The 27,424-nt window shown below is 47.9% G+C and overlaps 1 protein-coding gene across 6 annotated transcripts in view; it reads right to left on the reverse strand.

The window, feature by feature from the left end:
- NDEL1 (nudE neurodevelopment protein 1 like 1) overlaps positions 1–27,424 on the reverse strand; it is a 356,432-nt gene that overhangs the window by 19,112 nt on the left and 309,896 nt on the right. For 3 of the 6 annotated variants that reach the window (XM_069654600.1, XM_069654595.1, XM_069654596.1), the window contains one exon: positions 23,789–23,823. The exons of the other annotated variants lie outside the window; for them this stretch is intronic. In XM_069654600.1, the coding sequence (XP_069510701.1) occupies positions 23,789–23,823 (35 nt within the window). The remainder of the gene's footprint in view (positions 1–23,788; positions 23,824–27,424) is intronic. 6 annotated transcript variants of the gene reach the window in all.

A 27,424-nucleotide genomic window follows, 5' to 3' on the forward strand; every position in this document is an offset into this window, starting at 1 on the left:
TCGCACTTCCTGTTGGTGCTTGTGGCGAACAGATCCACCTGAGGGGTTCCCCAAAGGGCAAAGATCTTTTGAAGGACTTCCTGAGCTAGCTCCCACTCGTGGGAGACTGCTCTGCCTGCGCAGAGCGTCCGCTGTCAAGTTCTTCTCTCCGGCTAGGTGGACTGCCGATCGAGAGATTCCTTCCTGAATTGCCCAAAACCAGAGCTGCATTGCCTCTCCGGACAGTGGCAGTGATCCTACGCCTCCTCTTTTGTTGAGATAGTGCATGGCCACCGTGTTGTCCGACATTATCAGGACATTCTCTCCCTGTACTGATGGCAGGAAAGCTTTCAGCGCTAGTCTGATCGCTCTCAGCTCCAATAGGTTGATGTGTAGTCTGGACTCTGATGGAGACCAACGACCGCTGAAGGTCAAGTCGTTGGCATGGGCTCCCCACCCCGTGAGTGAGGCGTCTGTGACTACTGTTATCTCCGGCCATGGTTGCGAAAACAGTTCTCCTTTCAAGATGTTCTCTGGATAGGCCCACCATTGAAAGTTCGCGGGCTACCTTGTCCGGAATCTGGAGGAGATCTGTCATTCTCCCTGAGAATTGTGACCACTGAGTTCTCAGTGCCCACTGAAGAGATCTCATTCTCAGGCGAGCCTCTGGCACAAGGAAGATGCAGGATGCCATGAGGCCTAGCAACCTCAAAAAGTCGAAGGCTGGGAGATGTTGGGCATTTTGAAATGTGTTGACCATCTGCAGAATATCTTGAGCCCTCACCTCTGGTGGCGAAGCTTTTCCCAGGGAAGTGTCCAGGACCGCTCCTATGAACTGGAGTCTCTGATGTTATCATCTGTGACTTCTTTAAATTGAGGGAGAAGCCCAGCTTGTGAAGGAAGTGGCAGACATAATCTTGCTGGATCTGAGCTTGTTTCGAAGATACAGCTCTGATCAGCCAATCGTCCAGGTAGGGGTAGACGTGGATCCCTTCCCTCCTTAGACTTGCAACCACTACTGACATTAGCTTGGGGAAGACCCTCGGGGCAGAGGTCAGCCCAAATGGCAGAACTCGAAATTGATGAGTCGCCAATTGCGAACCTCAGGTATTTCCTGTTTTTGAGATGGATTGGCACATGGAAATAAGCATCCTGAAGGTCCAGAGATACCAGCCAGTCCTGGAGCTGGAGGGCCTGAAGGATCTGAGAGAGAGTTACCATCTTGAACTTGTCCTTCCCGAGGAACTTGTTCAATTCTCTTAAGTCCAGGATGGGTCTCAGTCCTCCGTCTTTCCTTGGTATGAGAAAGTAGGGGGGAGTACCAGCCCTTGTTCCTGTCCGCTACAGGTACCGGTTCTATGGCACCTTTCTCTAGCAGGTCTATAATCTCCTGCAAGAGGAGTGGATCTGGAACTTTTAGAGAGCTGTGCCCCGGTGGATGACTGAGGGATGTGTAGAAAGGGTAGGCAGTAACCCTGGGCAACTGTCTCCAATGCCCAAGCATCTGACGTTATAGCCTGCCATTCCGTCAGATGGTGAGTTAACCTGCCCCCTACACGTGTTTTGTGTGGAGAGGCCCCAGAGTGGTTTGGGGGCGGCTGATGCAGATGCCGAGGGTAAAGAGGCGCCTGCTGCTGCTGCGGCTTTAGTACTTTTGACCCGTCCACCTCGGGTAGGTCTTTTTTGGCCTCTTTGAGCCGGCTGTCCTCTGCCTTTCCCGAATGCGGAATAATAGCGAAAGGACTTTCCTCTTCCAGAGGTTCCTGAGGGGCGAAAAGGAGTTTGGCGGATTGCAGCTCCTAACGATTTTGCTGCTGCTTTAGATGTCTGCAACTTCTCCAGACTGTCATCAGCCTTCTTTCCAAATAACGAAGAGCCGTCAAAGGGCATATTCAAAAGTCTGGCCTGTACATCTGGAGCAATGCCAGACTTTCGCAACCACGCATGCCTGCGGATTGTTGTACTTGCCGCCATGGTCCTGCTGATACTGTCGGCAGAATCGATACCAGTTTGAATTGATTCGCACATGGCATCTTTGCCATCTTTAATAATGTTAAGGAAGGCTTCCTTTTCCTCTCCTTCGGCTATGCAGTCAGCCGCTGATGAAGCACACTCCCACAGTGTGTGATTGAACCTGGCGAGCGTACAGGTGGAGTTGATGGACTTCAACGCCATACTACAAGCAGAGAAGACTTTCTTCGCCATAGAATCGTACCTCTTGTCATCTCTATCCTGTGGGACAGTAGGGTAAGCGGTCCTACTGCTAGATGAAGTTGCTGCTTGGACCACCAGGCTCTCTGGAGTCGGGTGTTTTGATAAGTATTCAGGGTCGCTACCCTATACTTGGCTGACAATCTTTTATTGACCGCAGGGATAACTTCAGGAGTTTCCCAATTAGATGTAATTTTCCTTTGTAAGGCTGCATCGAAGGGGACCACAGGGTCCTCCTGTGGACCTTTGTCTAATATGTCTGTCAGGTCATCCTGTTGAAAAACAGGCAAAGGCGCAGACCAACGCATAAATTCAATAATTCTTGCCATAACGGTTCTATAGGGCGTTTCGGCATGTTCCCCTGGGTCTGGCTTAACAAATTCCACTTCTGGGGAAGTGTCCAGCCCACTTGCCTCATGTAGTGACTCCTGCAGGTCCTTCAATCTTCTTTCCTCAGAGGTGAAATCCTCTGAAATAGGTATTGTGGTCCCCTGCAATCCAAATTTTTCCTGGTCAGAATCTTCCCCCTCTTCATAAATTGAAGATAGTCCAGGGTACTCTGACCTCTGAAATGGTGTAAAACCCATCTCTAAGGCAGAAGGAGCCAAACTCGTCATTATTGGGCGAGAAAACGTCGATGTCGTCGACGCCGATGTGACCGGCTTCGAAGGCGCCGAGAACGGCGTCGAGAAGACTGGAAGATGTCTCGAAGAACTCGAGAGGATCGGGATCCTACTCAAGGATGTCGACGACGGTCTCGGCGTCGAGCCGGAGGCCCTTGGAACCACCGTTGGCTGTGGAGTAGCCTTGGCCTTCTCTTTCATCGGCGTCGACGATGGCGTCGAGTCGATCGACCGATGCGTCGAAGAACCCTTCGACAACGGCGTTGATGGCGCCGATCCATGCGTCAAAGGAATCTTCGACGGCGAAGATGGTGCCTTCTTACCCGATGGCTCGTGGCGCTCTCGGGTGGAATGTTTCGCCGGGTGCAGCGACTCGCAGCGTTTTGATTTTTTGGGTTTTTCACCCGGGGTATCACCCTCAGCTGTCTTCGAGGGGGTCGAGGCCGCTTTCTCGAAGACACTTAACATTTTCTTTCTGAATTCTTCCCACTCAGCCTGAGAGCTGTGTTTTGTGGGACAGGCGACCCTTTCTGGGGAAACAGAAGACGATGAGGAAGGGGATCTTCGACGTCTCTTTTTTGAGTGTCTTGATTTCGACGAATGATGGGAGCTACTTCGAGATCTAGAATGGGAATGTTTTTGACGGTGAGGAGACGAATGCCTCGACTCAGCCGAAGAAACCTTTGAGGAGGTTTTGACTGACTTACCTCTCTCGAGCTTCCCCTTGCGCTTCTTCAAGGCTTTTGCCGTCATGGACATGCAGTCCTCACACTCCGAACAATGGTGCTCGGCTCCCAAGCACCACAAGCAGATCCTGTGTGGATCCGTTATCGACATTTTTTTACCACAGTCTCCACATTTCTTGAAGCCGGATCGCAATCGTCGTCTGTTCTGATGAAGATGCCATCGAGAACGAGTTGGTATTTATTCGAGTAGATATAGAGTGTTATCCTGACGGAACTGAGCAACCATGTTCCGAGGCCCCACGAAGCACAGAAAAACAGAACTGAGCAACGGATGCAGCGTGTGGCTATTTAGGGGCGTGGTGACGTCGGTGCGGATACGGTGGCCGTCGAGGGAAATCGACTCGGCGGACGTCGACGCGCAGCGCCCTCTACAGAAAAAATTTCCGAGGCCAGCAAGCTGGAAACGTATTATCAAAGATAAGGAATACATCGGAGGACACAATCCCTTCGAAATTGAAAATACTTCATGCTTTCCTGGAGTTGTAGCATGGATCTTCACTGGTTCCACTTGTATTCGCCTCTTTGAAAAGCCCTTGGAGCAATGATCTCTTGGGGATTTCACTTGCAATATTTAATAACATAGGTGAACACTGCATAAACTGCCTCGTCAGAAGTCTCTCCTGCACAAAGAAATCTAATTTCCTTGCATGTTCTTAAAGAAAATGAAATGTCAAGTTTGCAATGACATACTCCAGAAAAACCTGGGGGATCTTCTTACTCTCAATTCCCCACTCAATGATATTCTCAAACTCTCCCCATTGTGGGGCTCTCATCTAACTCCCCACTCTGGGGCTATTCCAGTTTCTATCCCCCCTGTGGCTTGTCTCCTTCCCCTCGCTCGGAGGTCCTGTGGTCCTTGGCGGTTCCTAATATTTCCTCAATCTGGGCTTTTTGCTCACTTCCCGACTCCTTCGCCCACCTACTTCTCCACTGGCACCACTACATACATGGGCATCTTAAGCAGTGGTCCCCAGGAAGGCTATTGCAGGTTTTCTGGTCGGTGGGGAAACGCTTACACGTCTTCTGCGTAGGCTCTGCGCCATTCTCGCAGTGTTTGACTCTTCTCAACCTGGCCACTGTGTTGGCAAAAGAGTTGATTATGCAACTTTTCTGCTGCACTCCGCTTCGGGCCTCCAATTCTCCTTTCTTGCTCAGTCAGTATGGAATCAATGATGCAACTTCTCAGCTTGGCATTGGGTCGTCCTGCCAGACTCTCGCTCTCAGCTTGGTTGTGGTGAAGTCGATTATGTAGCTTCTCCATTGGGCTCCTTGCCCTCCTACCGAGACACTCACTCTCTCGGTTTGGTTGAGGGGGAGTCGCTTTTGCGGCTTCTTCACTTGGCACTGAAATTTTACAGAGACTCTGGTTTCCTCACCCCTTATGGGCGGCTCTGGCCGGCTGTCATCTTCTTGCTGCACTCTCCCGGTGCGTGTTGATGTCTTGCCCACAGACCCAGGCGATCCCTCTCTGGCCCTGCCTCTATTGGAATCTTTGGTGCAGTTGAGCTCTGCAGGGCATGCTCAGCCTATTTCGTGATTGGCTATTATAGGGACGCTCCCCAGGCTACTAGACCACAACCTGAAGTTTATGGCAGGTGCTCTTAAAATGTGCTTGAAAGAAGTACAAGTTACTTGTGTATGTCAAACGCAGAGTGTTCAATATTAATGTTTCTTGATAATTAAAAGTAACTGAAAGCTCAAGAAGTCCGTGGAAGAATACCAAATTGCTGCCCAAAACATGGCATTACGCCCTCACCCAAGCAATGGTTAGGCAAGAGAAAAGGGCAAGAGAAAGGTCAAAAGGCTGAATGCTCTTTTAAAACGTAATGTTAAAAAGAAAAAAGAATGAAAGCTATAATAGGGGCCGACAAGACAATTCTTAGGCAGGATGTCAGGTAATGAAAGAACATTATGGAGAACAGTTAACCTTCTTACCCCCACTTGCATTACCCCAATTCTCTCTTCCAAATAGCTTGGCTCGCTAAACATTGGTTTTCACACACCTCTGGGCATAGATAAGCCATTCAGCATTTCTTTAGAGCCAACCTAATCCTTCATTGGGGCCAAATTAAGCAAGTAAAATGGGGACAGCAGGGTGTAGATGCTCGGAGATTATGCTTTGCAAACACAGAATCCCAAAAGATGTCTGTTTTTCAGACTTGTAAACAGTTGGTGAAATGGGGGGCGGGTGGGTGGGTGCAGGTTAGTCACCCTTGAGAGGAGTGGGTGAAAGAAAATGGAGTAGCAGAAGATTGGTTTTATTTGATTTTTTTTATATAACGAAGAGGTGGAGAAGCAAAGGAAACTGGAACAAAGAATGTAGGACAAAAATGGCAAACGTTTTAAAAACACACCCCAAAACCATTTTTAATAAAAAATAAAATATACTGATTTCCTAATAGCACGTAGACTATGAAGTTATTAAATATTTAATAGAACTCCAGATCATGGGGACATGAGCCGAGAAGCTTCTCCCTCTTCTGGTTTAAAGCGTGGCTTCTAGAGAACGGGACTCAGGATCACAAATGAGCCCAGGAAAAATAACTGTTTTTTTCTGGGAAAGAGAAGGCCAGATCATGTCATGCAAACAGTTCAACAAAAGACAGTAGATTGTTAACAGATGTCTTCTCTGAACAGAGCCTCTGTGAAGTTTGCGCCTGATCAGCGAGACTGGTCTGAGGAAAACCACTTCTAAGATTAACCCGCAGTGCCACATCTACAAAGAAATGCAATCTAGTATGTAATTCTGACTTTATACTGCACACCACTACCATTTTTATGGTCTCCAGGTGCTCTAGTGGATCTGAAAAGGGATGAGGTTAGGGGGTTAGTTGGATTGAGAGGGAAATGCACAAGGGAGCTTTGATGTGTTGTTGGTAGCTTCAGTTCAGAAAAAACGTCACTGTGCAGGTTGTATATGGGTGGTTTATGTGCATTTGGCTTAGTATCCTATTGGGTGTTGCAGAGATTTAGTAGAGGGTATGTGGTTTCCAGTGTTTTTGCGGCAGAGGTATGTTACTGGTTTGTTCATTTTGGAGGGTGGGCATGCAAATTATTGCAATTTTTTAGTAGGGTTAGTTGGGGGAATGCAGTATATAGTGGCTATACTCAGAAAAGCATCTACATTTAATACAGTGCCTATATTCCAATATGCACCCTAGTTCGATGGAGTGGCTATTGTCAAAAACACACCTAAATTCAGTACAGTGGCTATAATCAAATATGCACGAACATTCAGTACAGTGGCAATTCTCAAGAATGGCCCCAAATTCAGTACATCGGCTATACTCCAATATGGACCTACATTCAATGCAGTGGCTACACTCTAATCCCAGCACAGAAGAGTTTACCATATCAAGTTTTTAATTAATAAGAGCCCACATCAGAAAAAATAGTGTGTTGCCCACACAGTAATTTTACTGAAGACCCAGACATACATGCAATATCAGTAAGGGGACCAAGTTGAAACTACAAAGTAACAGGCATATGGACAAGCCCTAGGTCATCCCTACACTGCAACACAAACAAGATGAACGTAAAGGGTTGAGGTCATTATCCAAACAAAGATTAGGTGATATTCTTCAGATGAAAGCCAGATTGATAAATATCTAATTCTCCCAAGGATTCAAGGAAATCTTGAAGTTGGCCGGGAAGTCTGTCAGTAAATTGCATAGCCAAGGAATGTCCAAGGAAGTATACCCAGGTAAGGCTAGCTGAAGGCAAAATTGCTGCTATTGGATGGATTAAGAGGGTTTGCCCAAACAAGGTCACAATATCTGGGTGGTCCCAACGATCTTGAAAAATAAAGGGGGATTAATACAGGGACGCCATTTCACCAAAATGGCAGTGGAAGTGACAGACAATCCTTGACCTCTGACAACAAAGGAAGTGATGTAATTTGACCCCACCCCCATGTGACATCACAGGAAGTTACAGCACACAACCTTTCATTAGTTGACAACACAAGAAGTGGCAATGCAGCTCACAGGGCATCGGCCGCAGTGGCTGCCACCAGCCAGTGGAGCGCTCACTGCCAGTTATCCAAGGCCACTAGCAGAGGGAAAACACGTTACACAGTGTCTTCTACGAACCAGTGGAGCCAACACTGTCAGCTACGCCATGTAACTCACAAAGTGAAAACATGGTAAACTGTGTAGTCCCTCAGGGGTCGCACGTTATTTGTGTCTCTGAAGGGTCCCGAGATTAAGAACAAATTAGGTAAAGGAACCGGCCAAAAGGGAAGCCGCTGCTGAGGGTCATAGGGCCAGTGGACACCCTAACAGGATTCAAAGGCATGTGTTCAGCACAATCCAACCACCAAGGGGCCATTCAAGTGATACAAATAGCAATTATAATAAACGCCCAACCAAAAAGTGTGCAAACAGCAGGGAAGGAAAATGGGTGGGAGGAGGGTCAAACAAAGCACACAATGTGGGTCAAAAAGAGCGTGCAATGAAGGGGGCGGAGGAAAACAGAGCATGCAATGAGATGACAAACATTGCACAATGAAGGGATGTAGTGAGGCAAACAGAACATGCATTGAAGAGGTGTGGGGGCAAACAGACCCCGCCAGAGCTGCCCTGCATGTCCCTTCACCCTTATGACCTTTACCTCATGCTTTCAACAGGGGCCCAGAGACGACAAACCTCACTTCATGAAAAGGTGCCATCAGGGACACTTATTGCAGGTGCGTGGTGGGGACATAGATGAGGGCAGAGAAAGAAGAAAGGGGGAAAGGGAAAACACAAGAAGACAGAGAAACACAAAACGGGCAACAGAGAAAGAACAGGGAATCACAGAAAGTGTGGCGCAGGGGAAGCACAGAAGGGGGCAGAGAAAGAACACATGGGGGCCAGCCAAAGAAAAGAGTGGAACAGAGAAAGAACACAAGGGGGAGACGAGAAAAAGAGAAGGGTTCAGAGAAAGAGGGGAACAGGGTCAGAGAATAAACAGAAGGGGCAGAGAAAGCACTGACAGTAGGGAGTCGAGAAGAACAAAATGGAGTCAGAAAAGAACAGGAGAGGGCAAAACAGAAGGAGGGGCTGAAAAAGAATAAAAGGGAGGGGCAGAGAAATAAAAAGGGGGCACAGAAAGTGGGGTGCAGTGAAAGAATAGAGAAGCCACAGGGAGCAGATATAAGCATGAGGGTTCCCCATGTGTTGGAATGGCTCCTTGTTTGCACATTTTCAGACTAAGTTAAGAGCAGATATCTGCACGCTCCACAAACCAGCCTAAAACTACTTAATCACGGCCAAAGTAACACTGCTAATTACTTAACCGGGTACCCACCACCCTATCGGAAACCAGCAGGCTCACCTCAACCAGCGTGGTTAGTCACCAAGCCGCTAGCCTCGCAACTCCAATCACCTGAGTCCTTCCCACGCCCCTAACCGAAGCGGCTTATAGTTAATATTTCGAATTGCATTATTTTGAATGCAAAAATGTCGAAAAAATTATACCAAAAAAAAAAAAAAAAAAAAACATCGAATGTCTTTTTTGTGTTCTTTTTTGTTTTAAATGGGGGGATTCCCTCCCAGCCCCCCCCCCCTTTTTTTTTAAACCCTTTTTTTTACTTGCGAAAGCAAAAAAACAAAAAAAACATGTAAATTAAAAAAATAATAAATTAGAATTTTTTTTTCCTTTTATTTGTTTCCGACATTTTTGTCATTCGAAATTTTATTTTCGACATATTAACTGGATACCGACCCAACCACATGCTCGCTAGGCACGGGGCACATAGGTCAACATGCGAATCCTCCCCAACTTTAATTGGGACAAACTTGAATCCACCCAAAAGGATCCTGCTCGCCCCACCTACTACGCCATTGCTCTGGTCATCACCACGCCACAACGTGGCTCCACCCGCTTAATGACAGCGGGCCTTATGCCGGAATACCGCAAGTATGCAAACAAGGCGCCATTCCAACATTTGGGGTCAGTGTCACGCCCTCACCCATGCTCACCATGGTACTCATTGTATTAGGCACAGCCACCAGGTCCACCTTACCTATTCACCACACACAAGGTATACAACAGGTGACCTAGGTGCAGCCACATGCAAAGAGAGCCAACACCAGCACCTCACTTAGACCTCACCACGGTCATTCACCATGCCTCATATTCAATCCAGTAACACTGGCAATGCTCAGCATTAGGCCCATCAGGACCAGTGCTGTGATTAGACTGGACCCGCACAGACCATCACCGAGACCCCACCCGGGGCAAGACCCAACCATACCATAGGTAGGACTAATCATACATATACAATATACTTACGTAACAATATTGTACCAACTCCAATTACCTAACACAGACCTGTCCTTCCTTCCTCTCCCACTTCTTCCCCCTCTTCTCCATCAATGTTCAATGTAAATATGAATACAATGTATGTATATAACATGCACTAGAATATCTTTCTGCAATCAAATCTTGCAATGTATAAAATGATATATGATATGGCATTTATAACGCGCTTATACACAAGTGTTTCAAGGCGCTTGAAACCTTGTCATATACAATGGTTGCACTCAATTGACGCAACCACTTCTTCACACACTGCACCACTTGTCACACATGTCACTAATCTGAAAACAAACGGCGGGATATGTGTGTAATTTTAAAATGACCCCAGCCTTGATAAAGACCCACAATGGTCCGAAACATGTGTCGGCTGACCACCACTTGGACCAAGAGTCCATACCGAATACAAAAATAAATCTGCACTTTTTAAAACCGCAAAGAGCGTGGAGAATCTAATTTTCCAAAAAACAGAATTGCAAGGTAACCAGGAACCCCCTTTTCCTAACCATACAAGGTGGTGTGGGCTTCACCTCAACACAAACCTGTGACCTTGCAGTAACTCCTATAACAGCACCAAATAGCTAGAGCCTAGCGCAGGAGTGTTCCAACTCTAGGGCCCAGTCGCTTTTTCTAATGGCATGAATAGCATTAGGTGCGCTGAAGGTGGGTCAAAGAGAGCAGAGAAAGTAACATATCTGCACAACCAATACAAGGGCAGAAGGGATTTTCAAGAGTTGGGGGGCAGGCGACATAGGAGGTAGAGGGGGTGAATCAATTCAATTTTAAGGAGAAAGAAAGGGTTCAGATGGTAGGAGATTGCACGATTGCAGGAAGGGACCAGGAAATCCTAATGTACTACTTGAAAGAGGTTAAGAGTTTATGAAGAGTGGCAGATCATTCCAAGAGTATACCCTGGCCTCGAAGTTGGCTTTATTGAAGCTCATCAGGACTTACTTAAATAAAAATCATCACTGATTCTGAGATTTCCTCAAGGTGCCTAGAACTGCACATGAGTAGACTGAGTTTAGGGGAAAAGCCAGTGGGGCCCTTCCACTTTCACAATGTTGATCCTGCACCAAACTCCTGTTTTAGGTGCTTAAATGGGCCAATGAGTTATGTCAGCACTGTGAAAAACTTACCCCATCAAACCTGCTTCCCCGAATCTCAACCCATGACCAGTTACCCAAAAAAACTAATGAGGCAGAATGCCCCAACGTGGCCGACCCTGTAGTCAACGGCCTGCCGGCCAAGTTAAGGGCCCAAGCGCAGTGAGGGTCCCATAACAAGGTTGTCTGTGCCATTACTTACCGGGACTACCCACTATCTTGGGGCATATTGCCGTTAGCACCCATGTAGATCCCCACACAGGTGCTAATGTTTTATTTTTTCCTTAAAAAGAAAAAAAAAAAAGAAACTTACCGTTCCGGCACAACCCTGACACCACTGCCCTGTCATCCAGGAAGTCTAGCGTCATGAACATTGAAGAGGGACTGCGGGGAAGACAGCAGTGTGCCGCACTGGGCAGCTCTGCAAAGGTAAGTTTATTCTTTTTTTGGGGTAGCGGAAGACTTAGCACCCGTGTAAGTAACTATGCAGGTGCTAACAAGTGAGAGGTTTGGAGCAGCTGGGAAGGCAAAGGGGGGGGCTGGTGCTCGGAGCATGGTCCTGTGTTCTGAGAACATTCATTGGCTTAAAACACCAACCAGTCCATTTTCCCTTTCCATGGAAGCCATTCAAAAAACTGGAAAAAAGTTAAAAAACATGGCCGCCATGGAAAGGAAAAAAGGACTTCCTTTCCATGGTGGCTGGTCACAGATCAGGAGCGGACACGCTGGAAATAGAAGTGTTTCCACCGCGTCTGCTCCCGATTATGAGAAAAAAAAGGAGGTAAGTGGAGGGAAGGGACATCTCTGGAGGGGGAGCGTGGGAAGGGAGCACTTACGTGTGGGGATATCCTCGTTACAAGCCTCCCCATTGGCTGGGAGGCTGCAACACCCTCCAGAACTATGCACAGCCGGCCCTTCTCCCCGCTGTGCCCACCCCCTATTTCCGTGAGGCAGACACCCACCCGCAAATCCCAAATGTGCAAAATATTCATTGCCGGGTAGATGCTCCCCATCCATCAGGCACAGACCCTTCATCAGGGAGAGAAATTGAAACGGAGGAGAAATAAAAATCACTTGGAAATAAAAAGCAGAATGAAAAAGGAAACCTATAAACGACGATAACGAGGAGAAAAAGAATGAGGAAGAAATAAAAATAAAGAAAAGATTGAGGAAGAGATGTTCTGGCAGGTGGAGAGATCTTGTGAGAGAAATGGGGGGGGGGGAACAGGTAGCATAGGGGGGGTAATGTGGAAGCATATGAAGTGTAAACAGCGACTGCCGAGGAGAGAACAATTCTAAAGTCAGTCAAGTCGCCCGAGAGGGGAAGCAGTGGTAGCTAATAACACTTTATAAGTAGGTGGGACATAAGTGTTATTTTCCAAGTCAGTAGTAAGCGAAGTAAGGGACGGGAGAGAAATCATTTAAAGTAGCGTTTATGTGCCCCACAACACCAATATTTTTTAAATTGATGCGTGGAAATTGTGCACTCAACTGCACATTTTTCTGCATAAAATTGGTAAAAGCCATAGGATTTACAGGGAATTCTCCAAGGAAAGCACACACAATATTTACAATACTTCAGACACTGGAGTATTCTACTTTATGGATTAGCACGGCACAAGAACACAAAGAATCATTCAAAACTGGTATCCGTTCACACTGCTTTCAGTGAAAATGAACAAACTCCTGTGTAGTGTTGGTAGCTCCTTGGTTGGGTGCAGTTATGGCAATTCTGGAGCAAAGTAATGCATAGAGGGGGGTGAGGCAGAGAAGGTACAGGTTACTTACCTGTAACTCTCGTTCTCCAGCATGGGTCCTGCATAGATTCACATGCTCATAAATATTCCCTGCCAGGCTCGGAATTCTCGGTAAAAAGAAAGCTGTTTAGCTTTCAACTTTATACTACTCATCTCCTCTACAGCCTATCCACTGATGCACTTCCTTTGGTTCATACTCCACTCTCCCCTCCCCAGACAATGGCACACGTCCTCCTAAGCTCCGCCCCTAGTGGCCATCTTCAGATCTGGCAGTGCACGTAAAGTGGCAGTATGAACCAAGAAGTCACAGTGGGGAAGGAAGGAGGGTTGGAATGTGAATCCATGCAGGACCCACGCTGGAGAACAAGAGTTGCAGGTAAGTACCTCGTACCTTCTCCAGCATGGGGTCTTGCATGGATTCACATGCTCATGAATAAGATGACACAGCAGTACATATTCACAGCCACGGGAGGTGGCAAGCCTCACAGGAGCAATACACTTAACTCTGAAACAGACTCACCTCAAAACAAACAGGTTGCGTAGCACAGTTTGGCCACACCAGGACTCCTCGATGGAATCCCCGTCTACAGTAGAATTTCGTGAAGGTGTGGAACAACCTCCACGTAGCAGCCCAGCGGATGTTGAGTAGAGAAACCCCAGAGCGAAATGCGGTCGTCGCTGTGATGGCTCTGGTGGAGTGGGCTCTCGGCCGGCCTGGAAGGGGTCTGTTGGCCAGGCGATGGCAATGAACGCTACAGCCAGGGAGCCATCTGGATAGGGAAGCCTTTGACATGTCCTTCCTATGCAACAGGTCCAGAATTGACGAAAAGCTGGGACGTCTCCCGAAAGTCTTTCAGGTGTGCCACGTGCAGCGAATGCAAAGCTCATTCAGCAGGCAAAGACGGGTTTGCAAAGAAAACTGGTAGATCCAAAGGCTTGCAGAGATGAACGTCTCCCTGAACCATCGACATGAAGGTAGGAAGGCAGGATGAGTTTGCAGAACCACTTTAGTGGCGTGACAGGACAAATACGGCTGCTTACAGGAGAGGGCTTGTATCACCCCAACCCGCCTGGCCGGGGCGATAGCCACCAGGAAGGCGGTCTTCCACGACAAACTTTAAAGAGGCACAATGCCTTAGTTCAAACAGAGGCCGCATAAGCTTAGACAAGACGACATTCAGTCCCCAAGCCGTACAAGCCTATGCAACCACAGGGAGAGTTTGGCCAGAGCCCATGTGTACTGGCAAATGGCGACAGGTGGACCTTGATAGATGCATGGGAAAGACCAGCCTTGGCCAGCGAGAGCAGGGACGCGCAGCAGTGCAATTTTATGCACCCGGCATCACACTGAAGATCTTCCACTTGTGGCTATAGCAAGTCAACGTAAAAGGGGTCATGGCCCTAGCCAAGAAATTATTCCATTCCAAGGGCAGCAAATAGTGTGCAAATTCTAAGGCTGCAGGAGCACAGACCATGATGCTTATTGACTCTGCGTCGTGGTGCAGGATTGATTCTCTTACTCTGGAGAGGTGGTCAGGAAGGGGAGGCAGTTGGATAGCCGGAACCACTGACAGATGGAGATGGTCCAAATATCACATCTGCCTCAGCCACACCTGCGGGATAAGGTCAATCATGCAGTGGCAACATACAAGTGTTTTGATCACACGTAGCAGAAGCGGAATTGGCAGGAAGGTGTACAGGAAGAGTCCCTCCTCGGGGAACGAAAAGGCATCCCCCAGACTCCTCAGCTGAGGATCTGCTGGCATACTTATGACACTTCAAGTTGGCAGCTGTCGTGAAAAGGTCGATTGGAGGCAGACCCCACTCGCTGAAGAGGCACGACACTTACTGAAGCTCCCATTCATGGCAAGAGGTTAACTGCCTGCTGAGAGAGTCTGATGGTGTTTGGGACGCCTGCAAGGTGAATTGGGACAAGAAATATACGTTGAAGAATGGCCCAGTGTCATAGAGATTGGTCTTCTAGGGCAAGAGCGGGGTAGCACATCCCGCCATTTTTCCTGATGTAAAACATGGTGGTGGTGTGGTCTGTGAAGATCTGCACTTCCTTTCCCTGCAGCTGAGGCTGCAAGGACCTGAGGGCCCGGAAGACAGCCCGCAGTTCCAAGATGTTTATGTCTAACACTGTTTACTCCGGGAGCCAGAGTCCTCTGGCGTGAGAATGTCCTGTGTGACCTCCAACAAGGCATCGGTCATGACTGCAGCCTGATCCCGGTATGGAGGGATGTGGAAGGGCACACTTTGCGTAAGGTGTGGTGAACTGACCACAATTGGAGAGCTTAATGGAATGCCAGATTGAGGGCAATCTTGTCTGTCCATGTGCCAGTAACCTGCTGTTACCTGGCATCCAGAAATTCTAGAGGGGTTGCATTTGGAGCCTGCAAAAGGGAACCAAATGGATGCAGGAAGACCTCCCCAGCAGGGATTTGATGGACTGGACTGTTGCAACCGACGCTGTGGGCATCCACTGGACCTTTCCCAAGATGGCCTTCACCCTCTTCTGAGGGAGTTGCCAGACACAATACTGTGTTGAGCCGGGCAGCCAGGAACAGTGCGTTCTGAGATGGCACTACACAAGACTTTGCTAGGATTCTCGATCAACTATCCAAAGTCAGAAGTTTGATGTGTGTTGGGTTGTCAGTGCATGGAAGCGGGACCGGAGAAGCCAATCTTTCAGGTAAGGGTAGACAGATGCACTGCTACCAGGGCCAAGCATTTGGTGAACACTGAACGGATTTCAGGCCGAAGGAAAGGCCTTGAATTGGTAATGTCACCCCCTGGACGACAAAACACAGGAACTGTTGGTGTTTGCGACAAATGGGAATGTGGAAGTACACGTCCTCCAGGTCGAGAGTTGTCAGAAAACCCCCTTCCTCCAGCTGGTCAGACACATGATGCAACATGGCCATCCTGTACTTTTGGGATTTTCATGAACTTGAGGTGTTGCAAGTCTAAGATTGGTCACCACCCGCCTGACTTTTTCTGTAGTATACTCAAGCACCGGAGGTGCTGGAGGACTGGTTCTATAGCCCTTTTGCGTAGCATGGCCTGAACCTACTGCAGCAGCAGGGCCATGTGTAGTTCTTGTCACACAACAGAAGGGATGTGAGGGCACCCGTCTTGAAATTCTAAAGCATGCCCCTGCTGAGGATTCTTGGCTCCAATGTAGATCTCCAGAATGGCTGCAGGAGTCCTCTTATCCAGATTCAGATCTGGAAGCAAGACCGAGCCCACCCATGATAAGGATCTGCACAATTCAAACAGCCAGTAGTTATCTAATCAGGGACATCTGCCCCAACTGCAGACTTTCTGGCACCAAAGATGTGGACTGGGATCAGAGAGTCCTAGCCCCCTTCCTGTGGCACACACAAAAGCTCACGATCTTGCGAAAATAGCAGCTTTCCTGTGCACATGCATGACCTTGTATGGGATTTCCTGAACTGTGAGGGCAAGAAGGAGGTCAAACTACAATATGACCAACAAGCAAAATCTTGTGGCACGGCCATTTAAGAGCACTAGCCAGGCTTAGTAGCAGAAGTTGTAAGCGTGAATGTGAACTATAAAAATTAAGCAAAAATTGTCAAAATGTTAACTGCTGATGCCAGCTTGTCTTTAGGCAAATATAAAACCAAGATTCCCACATATAAACAGTTAGGGAGATACAAAGTATCCCCATTGCACTGCACTATAAAAAGGTTCTGTGTGCAATTGGCAAGAATACAGGAACTCAAAAAGAGAAATCAAGTTTCTCAGTACTGATAGTGAAGGACTAGTCGGTTTCCCCATAACAAGGAGCAAAAGACAAGGGAAGTGAACATGATAAAAAAAACAAAGCAAAAATAATGAGGTCCCATAGAAAACTATGAAGGGAAGGTTGCAAAAAAGAAAAATCTTTCCCAAACAATACAAAGTAAGTTTAGTGGTAATTTGTGTCCATCCCTGCAACAAACTACAGCTCCCTGTACTAACATATACAGACTGTGCCATTAGGGTTCACTCTTTCCCCTCACTAATCCCTACCTACTCCCCCCCCTCTATCCTGCACCTCTTTCTCTCACCACCCATGTTTTCCCCTTCTTTGTCTCAATTCCCCACCCCTCATTCCCTCAACTCCTTAAGTTATATCTTTGCCATGGCTTTGCCAATGCTGGTTTGAATTGTATGTAGCACTCAAGGTGGTTGCTGTTTATGCACACCCAATTTTGACACAAAGCGAATTGAGGAACAGAGAGAAGGTGATATGTCCAGGATCAAACCATAGAAAAAGCACAACTGGTTGTTTAACTTGGGGAATGCAACTTATTGTTTAATCTTTCAGACTCCTACCTACCCCTCAGTGAATCTCCCCACCTACAAAGGAGCGCAAGTAAGTGTTATCCTTTGTTGCATTTTGTAATCAAGGGACCACGGATGATAAGAGAACCTGACAAAATGCAAGACAGAAGCATAGAAACGGGTTAGGTAAGTCAAGCATGACAGTTTTTAGAGGTGAAATTAGTGCAATAGAATGCATATGTCCAGAAAAAGTAGTGCAGTTAAATAGCTGGATTAAAACACTAAAACTGATCGTTGGTATTAAATGTCAAATGCAAGAAAGGACACATGCTGTGAAAAGATCTCTCATGCAAAATCGTGCTCCTAGCTTCAGTGCCTTGTACCCAGTTGCAAGTACCCGTCCATTCATTCCATTTAATTGCGCTCCCCAGATTGACAATCATGAGATGCGAATATCCATCAGGAGAGTCCAGCATTAAACTGATACATTACTCACCGTAATCGTATTTCTGATGCTTGTATCTGCTTAGATTCACAGGCTGTGCATAGGCCGACATCTAGTGGAAGCTGCGGAGTATTACAGTTTGTTTTCGAAACTCGAAAATGGCATCGACACAGAGCGTGTCAGTAATACTATGCCTAGTGTGAAGTCCACTGTACCCATGATCCCTCACGCATCTAGGACCCTCAGATTGTATTTTTTCTGACTTGAGGTAGCATGAGGAGTAGCGCGAGTACAGATGATCCAAGCAGATAGATAAGACTACAAGCATCCATGTGCCTTCTCTCAAAGGGGAGGAAGGGTGGGTCGCATGTGAATCTAAGCAGATACGAGCATCAGAAATACGATTACCGTGAGTAATGTATCTCTTCTGAGGCTTGTGGAATCTGCTTAGATCATATGCTGTGCATAGATTAGCGAGCAGTGTTAGAAGAAGGAGGTGGGATGTGAGAAGTGTCATGAGCAAATAAATGTCTTAGAACCGCTTGTCCCACTTGAGTATCTGTCTTGGAATGGGTGTCAATGCAGTAATGCTGAGTAAAAGTGTGAATAGAGCTCCAAGTAGCTTATTTGCAAATGGTGTCAAGGGGTACATTTGCAATGAAAGCCAGAGTGGCCCCAATGCCTCTTGTAGAGTGGGCTCTTGGCGTGACAGGCAGAGTTTTGTCAGAAAGAGTAGCACAGCTGGATACAGTTAACAATCCACTTAGAGATGGCACCTTTAGAGACGCGATCTCCCTCTCTGTCTGTAGCTACGGAGACAAACAGCTGATCTGTTTTCCTTAGCGGTCTGGTTTTGTTTACATAGTAGAGGCATGCCCTACGCACATCTAGGGTGTGTAGTTTCACCTCAGCCGAGCTTTGTGGGTCTTGGAAGAAAGCCGGAAGCTCGATGGACTGGTTCACGTGGAATTTAGAAATAAACTTAGGTGAGAACCTAGGGTGTGTACGTAAAACCAGTTTATCTATCTTTATGAACTGTAAAGAATGGATCCTGCACTGACAGAACCTGAATTTCACTGACCCTTCTTATAGACGTTATAGCTACTAAGAAGGCCGTTTTATAAGTCAGGTGTTTGAGACTGCTTTTATGCATGGGTTCGAATGGGGGGCCCATGAGTTTAGATAGCACCACGTTAAGAGCCTATCCTGGTGGTGGGTTTGAAAAAGGAGGGTGAAGTCTCTTTACTCCTTCCATGCAAGATTTAACCACTGGTATCTTCCACCACAACACCTTGTTATGGGATGTGGTGTATGCTGACAGCGCTGCCAGGTGTACCTTCAGTGAGTTAAATACCAGTCCTGCATCCAGCAGGTGGAGCATGCATGTGACAACTGTGGAAGGAGTGCAATCAACTGGGTTGATTTGCTTATTCTGGCACCAGATAACAAATCGTTTCCATTTGTCAAAGTAGCAGTGCCTTGTGTTTGGCTTCCTAGATTCTTTTAGGATGTCCATACATCTCTGAGGTAATTTGAGATGTCTGAACTCTATGACCTCAGGAGCCATGCTACTAGGTTCATTGAGTTGGGTTGAGGATGCACTGTTTGACCTTGGTGCTGGGACAGTAGGTTGTACAATACTGGGAGTTTGATGGGTTCGCACACCACTAGTCTGCGTAGGTGTGGGAACCACGGTTGTCTCGCCCACATGGGAGCAACTAGGACGAGCGTCATTGATTCTCTGTTCATCTTGTTGACCACCTTCCTGATGAGGTGTTTGTGGAAAAGCGTACGCAAACATCCCTGACCAGTTCATCCACAGGGCGTTCCCCTGGGAGTCTGGCTGGGGGAACCTGGATGCAAATCCTGGGCACTGTGTTTTCGCTTGTGGCGAATAGGTCTACGGTGGGGAAACCCCACTGAGAGAAGATATCTTCTATAATTTCTTTTTTGTAGACACCATTCGTGTTCCTCTGGGAGGGGATCTCTGCTCAAAGCATCCGCCAGAGAATTGAGATCCCCTGGAACATGTTGACAGATTTGGCGAACGAGTCCCTCCTTGCTTTTTTTAGGTAAAACATGGCTGTAGTGCTGTCTGTCCGGATCTGCACTGACAGATTCAGCAGGTAGGGCTCAAACGCTTGAAGCGCTCTGAATACTGCCAGAAGCTCTAGCAGGTTGATGTGATTCTTGGCCACTGAGTGAGACCAGAGACCCTGAGCTGTGTGGTGGAGGTGGTGAGCTCCCCACCCTGTCAGGCATGCATCGGTTGTGACTTCCGCCTGTATCTCGGGATCGTAAAAGGGTTTCCCCTTGGACAGATTTTCTCTTGTCCACCAGTGAAGGCTTAGTACCAGTGTTGGCGAAACGACCACTAGATCGTCCCACTGACCACTTGCCTGAGACCACCGTTTCGCCAACCATTCTTGCATGGGACGCATGCGCAGGCGCGCGTGGGTGACCAGGTAAATACATGACGCCATCATGCCCAGCAAACGCATTGCTTTGCGTACCGTTATCTGGCGACCGGCCTGATATTGCGGAATTTGCAGCAGTATATTCCGAATTCTTTCCTCCGATGGAAAGGTCAACCCCTCTTGCGTGTCTAGGATAGCTCCCAGGAACTGTTTGGAGGTGCTTGGCACCAGACTTGACATCATCTAGTTTTTCGAGAAGCCCAATTCGAAGAGGAGGTCGATCGTCCTTTGAATGTTGGTTCTGCAAATTACTGGGGTCTCCCCCGTGATGAGCCAGTCGTCCAGGTAAGGGTACACCGGGATTGCCTCCCTGCGTAGGTGTTCTGCCGCCACCGCCAGTACCTTGGTGAATACCCTTGGAGCCGAGGCTATCCCGAAGGGCAGTACCTTGAACTGGTAGTGCCGACTGTCCACCTTGAAGCGCAAGTACTTTCTGTGTGCTGGGAACATGGAAATATGAAAATAGGCATCTTTCATGTCCAATGTTGGCATGTAATCCCCTTTTTTAGGAGGGGGATTACCTCTTGGGGAGTAGTCATTCGAAGTTTTTGGGGCTTGACATACTTGTTTGCAGGCCGTAAGCCAATACTGGGCGCATTGTCAAATCTTTTTTTGGCACAAGGGAGTAAATTGAATAAATACCCTTGTTTAACTTGTGTCCCGGGACGAGTTCTATCGCGTCCTTTGCTACAAGATTGACGATCTCCTCGAGGAGGATCTTCTGGTGGTCCAAAGAATGTATTCTTTGTCGTGGAGGGTGGTTTTCGGGACACTAACAGTTCTATGCATTATCCTGCGGACACTGTGGACAGCACCCATCTGTCTGAAGTGATCCCTTCCCAAGCTTGGGTGAAGTTGGAAATGCGTCCCCCTACTGGGGATGTGTGAGAAGGGACCCTGAATGGAAACGTCACTGTTTTGGTGGAGGCGTGCCGCCGCCTCTACTGGGGCTGCCTCTACCCTTACCACGCCCTCTCTTATTACCCCTGCCATAACCCTGGGTAGACTGCTGGCTGTTCCATTGTGTATCCTGCCCCTGGGAATAGTTAGACCCTCTCTGGGAATTTTGTCCGCGTGGGTGACGAAAATTGCCATTCCCTCTCTGGTTTGGGGTTTTATTGGTTAGCTGGTCTAGGGATTTGAGTGTCTTATACTCGTCCTTGGCATTTTTCAGCGCGTCCTCGACCACCTTTCCAAACAATAGCTCCGGCTCCACCGGTTTGTCTATCAATGAAGCCTGGGTTTTCGCTTTGAACCCAGACTGTCGCAACGAAGCATGCCGTTTGAAAACAGTACCTTCTGCTATTAATCTGCCGCCGTTATCCGCGGCATCAAAGGTTGCTTTTAATATGCAACCGGACACAGCTCTTCCTTCTGCCGAAACTCGTGCCAATTGGCTTTTTAAGGGTTCTGGGGCAGAATCTATGACTGCCGCTACTTCTTCCCACTGGTGGCAGTTGAAACTCGCCAGCAGGGTGGTGGAGTTGGCGATCCTTGCCCGGTAGGCGGAAGTGGAGGATACTTTCCTGCCCAAGCCATAAATCTTCTTGCTCTCCTTGTCGGGAGGAGCTTCCGACGATGACAAGGGTGTTCCTGCCCTCTTACACGTGTTTCTAACTACCAGGGAGTCCAGTTTCAGGTGCCCTCTTATGTACAGTGGGTCTGTTTGGGCTGCCCTGAAAAGCTTCTCAACTCTGGGGTTTACCGCCCTAGTGAGATAGGGATTAACAAGGGAAGGGTTTATCCTCCTTTGTATTGACTTAAGGATAGGGATGGCCTGAGCAACAGGTCTTCTTTCTCCCATTAACTCCTCAGCAAAGTCCCTCTCTTCCTGAGCACCCAGGGTGTCAATGTGGAAGTGTTCTGCCGCTCTGGACAGCACTTCATTCAAGAGAGGCTGGTTATCGACAGGGGAGTCGGTAACCGGGGGTTCTTTATCTACCGGCGAATCTAACCTGTAGGTTTCTGGGTTGTCCTCCTCCTCTTCCTCCTCCTCTTGGTCCTCGTCATCCCCATATTAGCCCGTCCCAGTTTGTTCTTCCAACATGCCCAAATCTGGATCCTCATAAAGGGATGGATTTCCCTGATATTGAGAATAGGGCTGTATACTGAAGGGGTCTGAAGTAGGAGCTTCAACCCGGGACTTCATACTTGGGGGTATAGGATCCTTAGAGCCTGAGGGAGTTGACCCATCGGGGGTAAAAGAGAGAAAGTGTTCAGGGTTTTTGGCGTAGAAATCTGCCAATGATGACATCCTTGACATGACTGTCTACGTCATCCGTAGACCATTCTCTTGAACTGGGAATGATTCTTTCTTGAAGGCCTTTCCCTGTCTTATCTAGACTAGGCCTACTGGTTTGAACAAGGGTCTTTGGGATAACAGAAGACCGAGACGTGTCCATCTGTTTATGTGGGGTAGAATGTTTTTGGAGGTGTGGAAGGAGGCTGAGACTGCTTCCTCTGTTTTTCCCCTTCCCTGTGTGTGGAAGAGTGTTTAACCTCTTTTTTCGCGCCTCCGGAGCCTTTTGACGCCTGGCGCAGAGGTTCGGGGGTAGTGTCCCTATCTCTGGATAGTGGAGGTTGGGACTCGGGAGCAGCCGTTGCGCGGCCTGTTGACGCCGACTCCAGGAGTGCGGACTGGGGATAGAGGTCGGTTTCGTCTGACGATCGAACCTCCGTTACCTTGGGGAGCGAGGCACTTCTGGCAACAGTGGATGGTTGCCTGGAGTAATGCGGCCATCTAGATCGAGAACGCCAAGAGGACATCAATTCGGACCGTTCTCTATGTGCCTCTTTCCGAGTACTCGACGTGCACGTCGAGTCTCAGTTGGACATCATGTGTTTTGTGGAAGTGCTGTGGGTAGCGCTTGTGTCGCCAGGGGTCTTCCCTGGCTCTCGACGGTCGATTCTTTCTCCGGGCCGGCGTCGAGTGTGGATGCGGTGACTCGACGTTGGGGGTGGAGAAATGTGGAAATATAACAATATTTTAGCAAAAGTATGGCTAAGGCCAGGGAACTCCGCGGAACGCTTCCTACCAGTATGGCGGAAAAAAACAATCTGAGGGTCCTAGATAGGTGAGGGATCATGGGTACAGTGGACTTCACACTAGGGATAGTATTACTGGCACGCCCTGTGTCGATGCCCATTTTCGAGTTTCGAAAAACAAACTTAATACTAATTCCACTAGATGTCGGCCTATGCACAGCATGTGATCTAAGCAGATTCCACAAGCCTCAGAAATATATTTACGGAATGGGGAAATTGATTAGCAGCACCAGCCCCTTCCCCCCCACTGCCCCATCTCCTATCAGACAGAGCTAAGCATATGGGCCGTCAAGTGCGGAAAAAAATGTTAAAAAACTCAAATTAATTAGCAGGGGAAAAGGTATTGGCAGCAGCTTCTGGCAGCCTACTCTGACTTGCAACCCTGGGAAGATGACCGGGTCGCCAGTGCCAGAGACCTGCTCTGTCGAGATGGGCTTGCAAACGTTTCATGCTAAGGGGGTGTGTAGGAAGGGTAGGTAGAAGCAAGGTATCGCATTCTGCTATACGTGACATTTCTGACCAACAACAAAGCTAAATTGTTAACTAGGCAACTTCATCTAAAGGTTTGGACAGAGTACATTATTTATTCAGCACATGAAATCAATTGTAGCTGTTTCTAGGAACAAAAAAGGTGACTTTAAAAAGGGGAAAAAAATTACATTGATGGAGTCTATCAGGCTACAGAAAGCCACACCCCATGCAGTTAGTCCAGTTGAAGAAATGTCTGCCATGTTAATATTGCAACCTTCAAAAAATCATGATTTTAAAAGCTGCATGCATCTTATCACTTTAAAAGTCGCTATTACCCATAAACAACGTAGGAAATATCACTTTTTCCTGCCTAATGAAGAAAAGAAAATCACATTTGTAATAACTTCCGTCATTCCAGCACATCTTCACAGTTTACATGTTGTAGCAAGAAAATCATGACAAATCTACGCAACAATTATTCATTGTATGCATAATCTAAAGAAATGTGACCATGTTCAAAACAACGATTTGCAATAAAGTCGCGTAAAACCATATTCAACCTTATTTATTGCTAGATATTCGATATTTGTGTCTTGGTTTTCAGAAACCTATCTGAAGGCCTTTCTAAAATACTACAGTGGGCATTTCTACAAATAAGTATGCTCTTTCAGTATTTTAAACTGTAGTATTAGAGATGTGGGAAATATACACTTTTCACACAGCACCACTGAGATCTTTGAGTTAACGTGCAAGTCATTCCTAGAGAGCATTCTAAACTACAGTGGCACATTCTACTGCTTTGGATTTCTGTTTCAATGTTTTGGACAGACAAGAATGTTGCCTTGGCAGCGGTGAACCTGATAAAACGTGGATCCCCACGCTCATAATCACCAAGTGGATGGGAGTGGCAGTTAACGGGTAAGTATTTTTGCAATAAACCTCTTGGTGGGAGCATTAACCTGCTCGGGCTTTAACATTAGCCCGGGGAATCACCTGCCCCAATAATGCCCCCACCCGTAGGGGTTTATTGTTTTTAGTATCCCGGCACGTTGTACTGGGATACTAATAGTGTTTTTTGTTTTTTAAGTCGACAAACAGCGTGTTTGCCCTTTCTCAACTTCTCCCTTTCTATGGTGGACATTGCCTTGGAGGAGCTGCTCTGGGAACAGTGTTCCCAGCAGCAGCAAGGGTCAAAGAAGCGCAAGGTAATGGGGAAAGGGGGGTTGGGGAATGTGGAAAGTGGGGTGGGGATGAAGGAGGTGAAAGGGGGGCAGGGAGCAAGCTTATCTGATTCCAGGCAGGGGAAGAGCCTCAGGATTGGCTGGGAGGCCGCTACCCTCTCCCACACCGAGGTACTAATATTATTAAACTTCCAACAGTTTAAATAAATTAAACAAAACGTACAGCCTTCTACTGCACATTAAACAGGGATGTAGAGGAGATCAAAGGATTCAGAAACTGTAAAAAGAACAATGATGGCTATATTCAGATTTGGTCACACGCGTATGAACCGAGAAGAGCCAGAGAGGGGAAGGAGGTAGTGTTCGAAATGTGAATCCATGCAAGAACCATGCTGGAGAACAAGAGTTACAAGTACAAAACTTGTTCCTTCTCCAGCATGGGGTCTTGCAATGATTCACATGCTCCTGAATAAGATTACACATAAGTACATATACACAACCACGGGAGGTGGCAATGCTCACAGAAGCAACACACTTGGTCATGCAACAGACTCGACCTCAAACAAAAAGGGTGCGCAGCACTGCTTGGCTTGACCAGGACTACTCCCTGGAATCCCTGTTGACACAGAATCTTGCGAAGGTGTGGGCTGACCACCACGTAGCAGCCCTGCAGATGTCAAGCAGGGGAACACCAGAGAAATGCTGTCGTTGCTGGTGGAATGGGCTCCTGGGCGGCCTGGAAGCAGTCTGTTGGCCAATGGCAATGCATGATACAGCCAGAGAGCAACCTGAAGCTGGAAGCCTTAGACAGGGCCTTTGCCATGTACCACAGGTACAAAATTGATCATAATCTCTTTCAAAAGTCCTTTGTGTGTGTAACATAGAACTTCAGGGATACGCAACGTCCAGCAAATGCAACGCCCATTCAGCAATTGAAGAAGGGGTCATGAAGAAAACTGCCAGAACCAAAAGCTTGTTTAGATGGAAATCCTGACAATACCTTTGGCATCAAGGAGGGATGAGTTGGCAGAACCACCTTAGCAGAGTGGAACGAGGTTTACAGGAGAGAGTCTTTATTTTTCTGACCCCACCGGCCAAAGTGATCGCCACCAGGAAGGTGGACAGTAACTTCAAAGGGGCTTGATGCATCGGTTCAAAGGAGATCCTATCAGTCTGGAATAACCACGTTTAGATCCCACACTGGGGCACGTGCCTTCACCAGAGGGAATGTTTTGAAGAGGCCCTTTTGGAACTCCTTCATGAGCCTGTGCAACCATAGGGAGCACTTGCCCGGAGCCCAGGTGTATTGGGATATGGCAGCCAGGTGGGCCTTGATAGATGCATGGGCAAGGCCACAGCAGCTATGGCAGAACGGGCAGCGCTGTCACGCGCAATGTAAACATCTTCTGTGGTCAGCACCACACTGTACAGCGCTTCCACTTGTGTTTGTAGCAAGCAACCATAGAGGGGGCCCTGGCTTTCGCTAGAATCTTCTTGCATTCCAAAGGCAGCGAGTACGGTCTAAATTCTAGGGCTGCAGGAGCCAGGCCGTGAGGCTCAGATGCTGGGTCGTGGCACATGATTGACCCTTCTTCTCTGCCAAGGAGGCCTGGAAGTGGAGGCAGTTTGATGGCCAGAGCCACCGACAGCTGGAGAAGGTCTGAGTACCAGATCTGTCTGGGCCATGCTGGTGCAACGAGGGTCATCTTGCAGTGGCAACGTCTTGTTGATCATAGGTAGCAACAGTAGAATTGGTGGGAAAGCATACATGAAGAGGCCCTCCCAAGAGAATGAGAAGGAGTCCGCCAGACTCCTTGGCTAAGGGTACCTGCTGGCAAACCTCCGACACTTGCCATTGGGGGTTGTTGCAAAAAGAACGATTCGAGTTAGACCCCCACTCAGACGAGACAGTTATGCCTGCTGATGCTCCCATTTGTGACAAGACCGCAGCTCCCTGCTGAGAGAACCTGCGATGGTGTGCTTGACACTTGGAAGGTAAAATGGGATGAGGAACATGCGTTGAGCAATAGCCCAATACCACAGATTCGGTGCTTCCAGGGAGAGCGTGTGGGAGTGCGTACCGCCCAGTTTCCCGATGTGGTGGTGGTGATGTCCATGAAGACTCGCACCACCTTCCCCTTGAGCTGCTGAAAAGACTTGTGGGATTAGAAGAGTCTGCTGGCATAAGAATACCCTCTGTGGGCTCCCTCAACCCTCAAGGGAGGCGTTGGTCGTGACCGTCGCCCGATATGCTGGCATCTCAAAGGGAGCGCCCTACCAGAATACCAGATTGAGGGTGATCTTATTGGTCCATGTGCCAGTGATTTGCTGCCATCTGGCATCCAGAAACTCTTGAAGAGGTGTCCTCTGCAGCTAGCAAAAGGGAACCAGATGGATGCAGGAGAACATCATTCCCAACATGGACTTGATGGACCGGACCAAGCGGTTGATAACTGTTGGACCTTCCCCTGGATGGCCTTTACCCTCTCCTCAGAGTGTGTTGAAGTGTGCACCCAGGAATAGTGCATGTTCTTACATGGCACTATGCAGGACTTCTGATAGTTTAGTTTATCGAGAACCCCAGAGAAGTCAGGGATTAGATGGTCTCCAACGTGTGCAGATTGGCTCATCTAAGCCCGCTCGCACACGCTGGCAATCGACCAAGTAAGGATACACATGGATTCCTTTGGGGCGCAGATGCGCTGCCACCGCGGCCAAGTATTTGGTGAACACTCTTGAGGTGGATTTCAGGTCGAATGGTAGGGCCTTGAATTGGTAATGGCGCCCCCA

The sequence above is a fragment of the Ambystoma mexicanum genome, chromosome 3q, assembly GCF_040938575.1.
Source record: "Ambystoma mexicanum isolate Mex_15411 chromosome 3q, UKY_AmexF1_1, whole genome shotgun sequence".
Taxonomy (NCBI): domain Eukaryota; kingdom Metazoa; phylum Chordata; class Amphibia; order Caudata; family Ambystomatidae; genus Ambystoma; species Ambystoma mexicanum.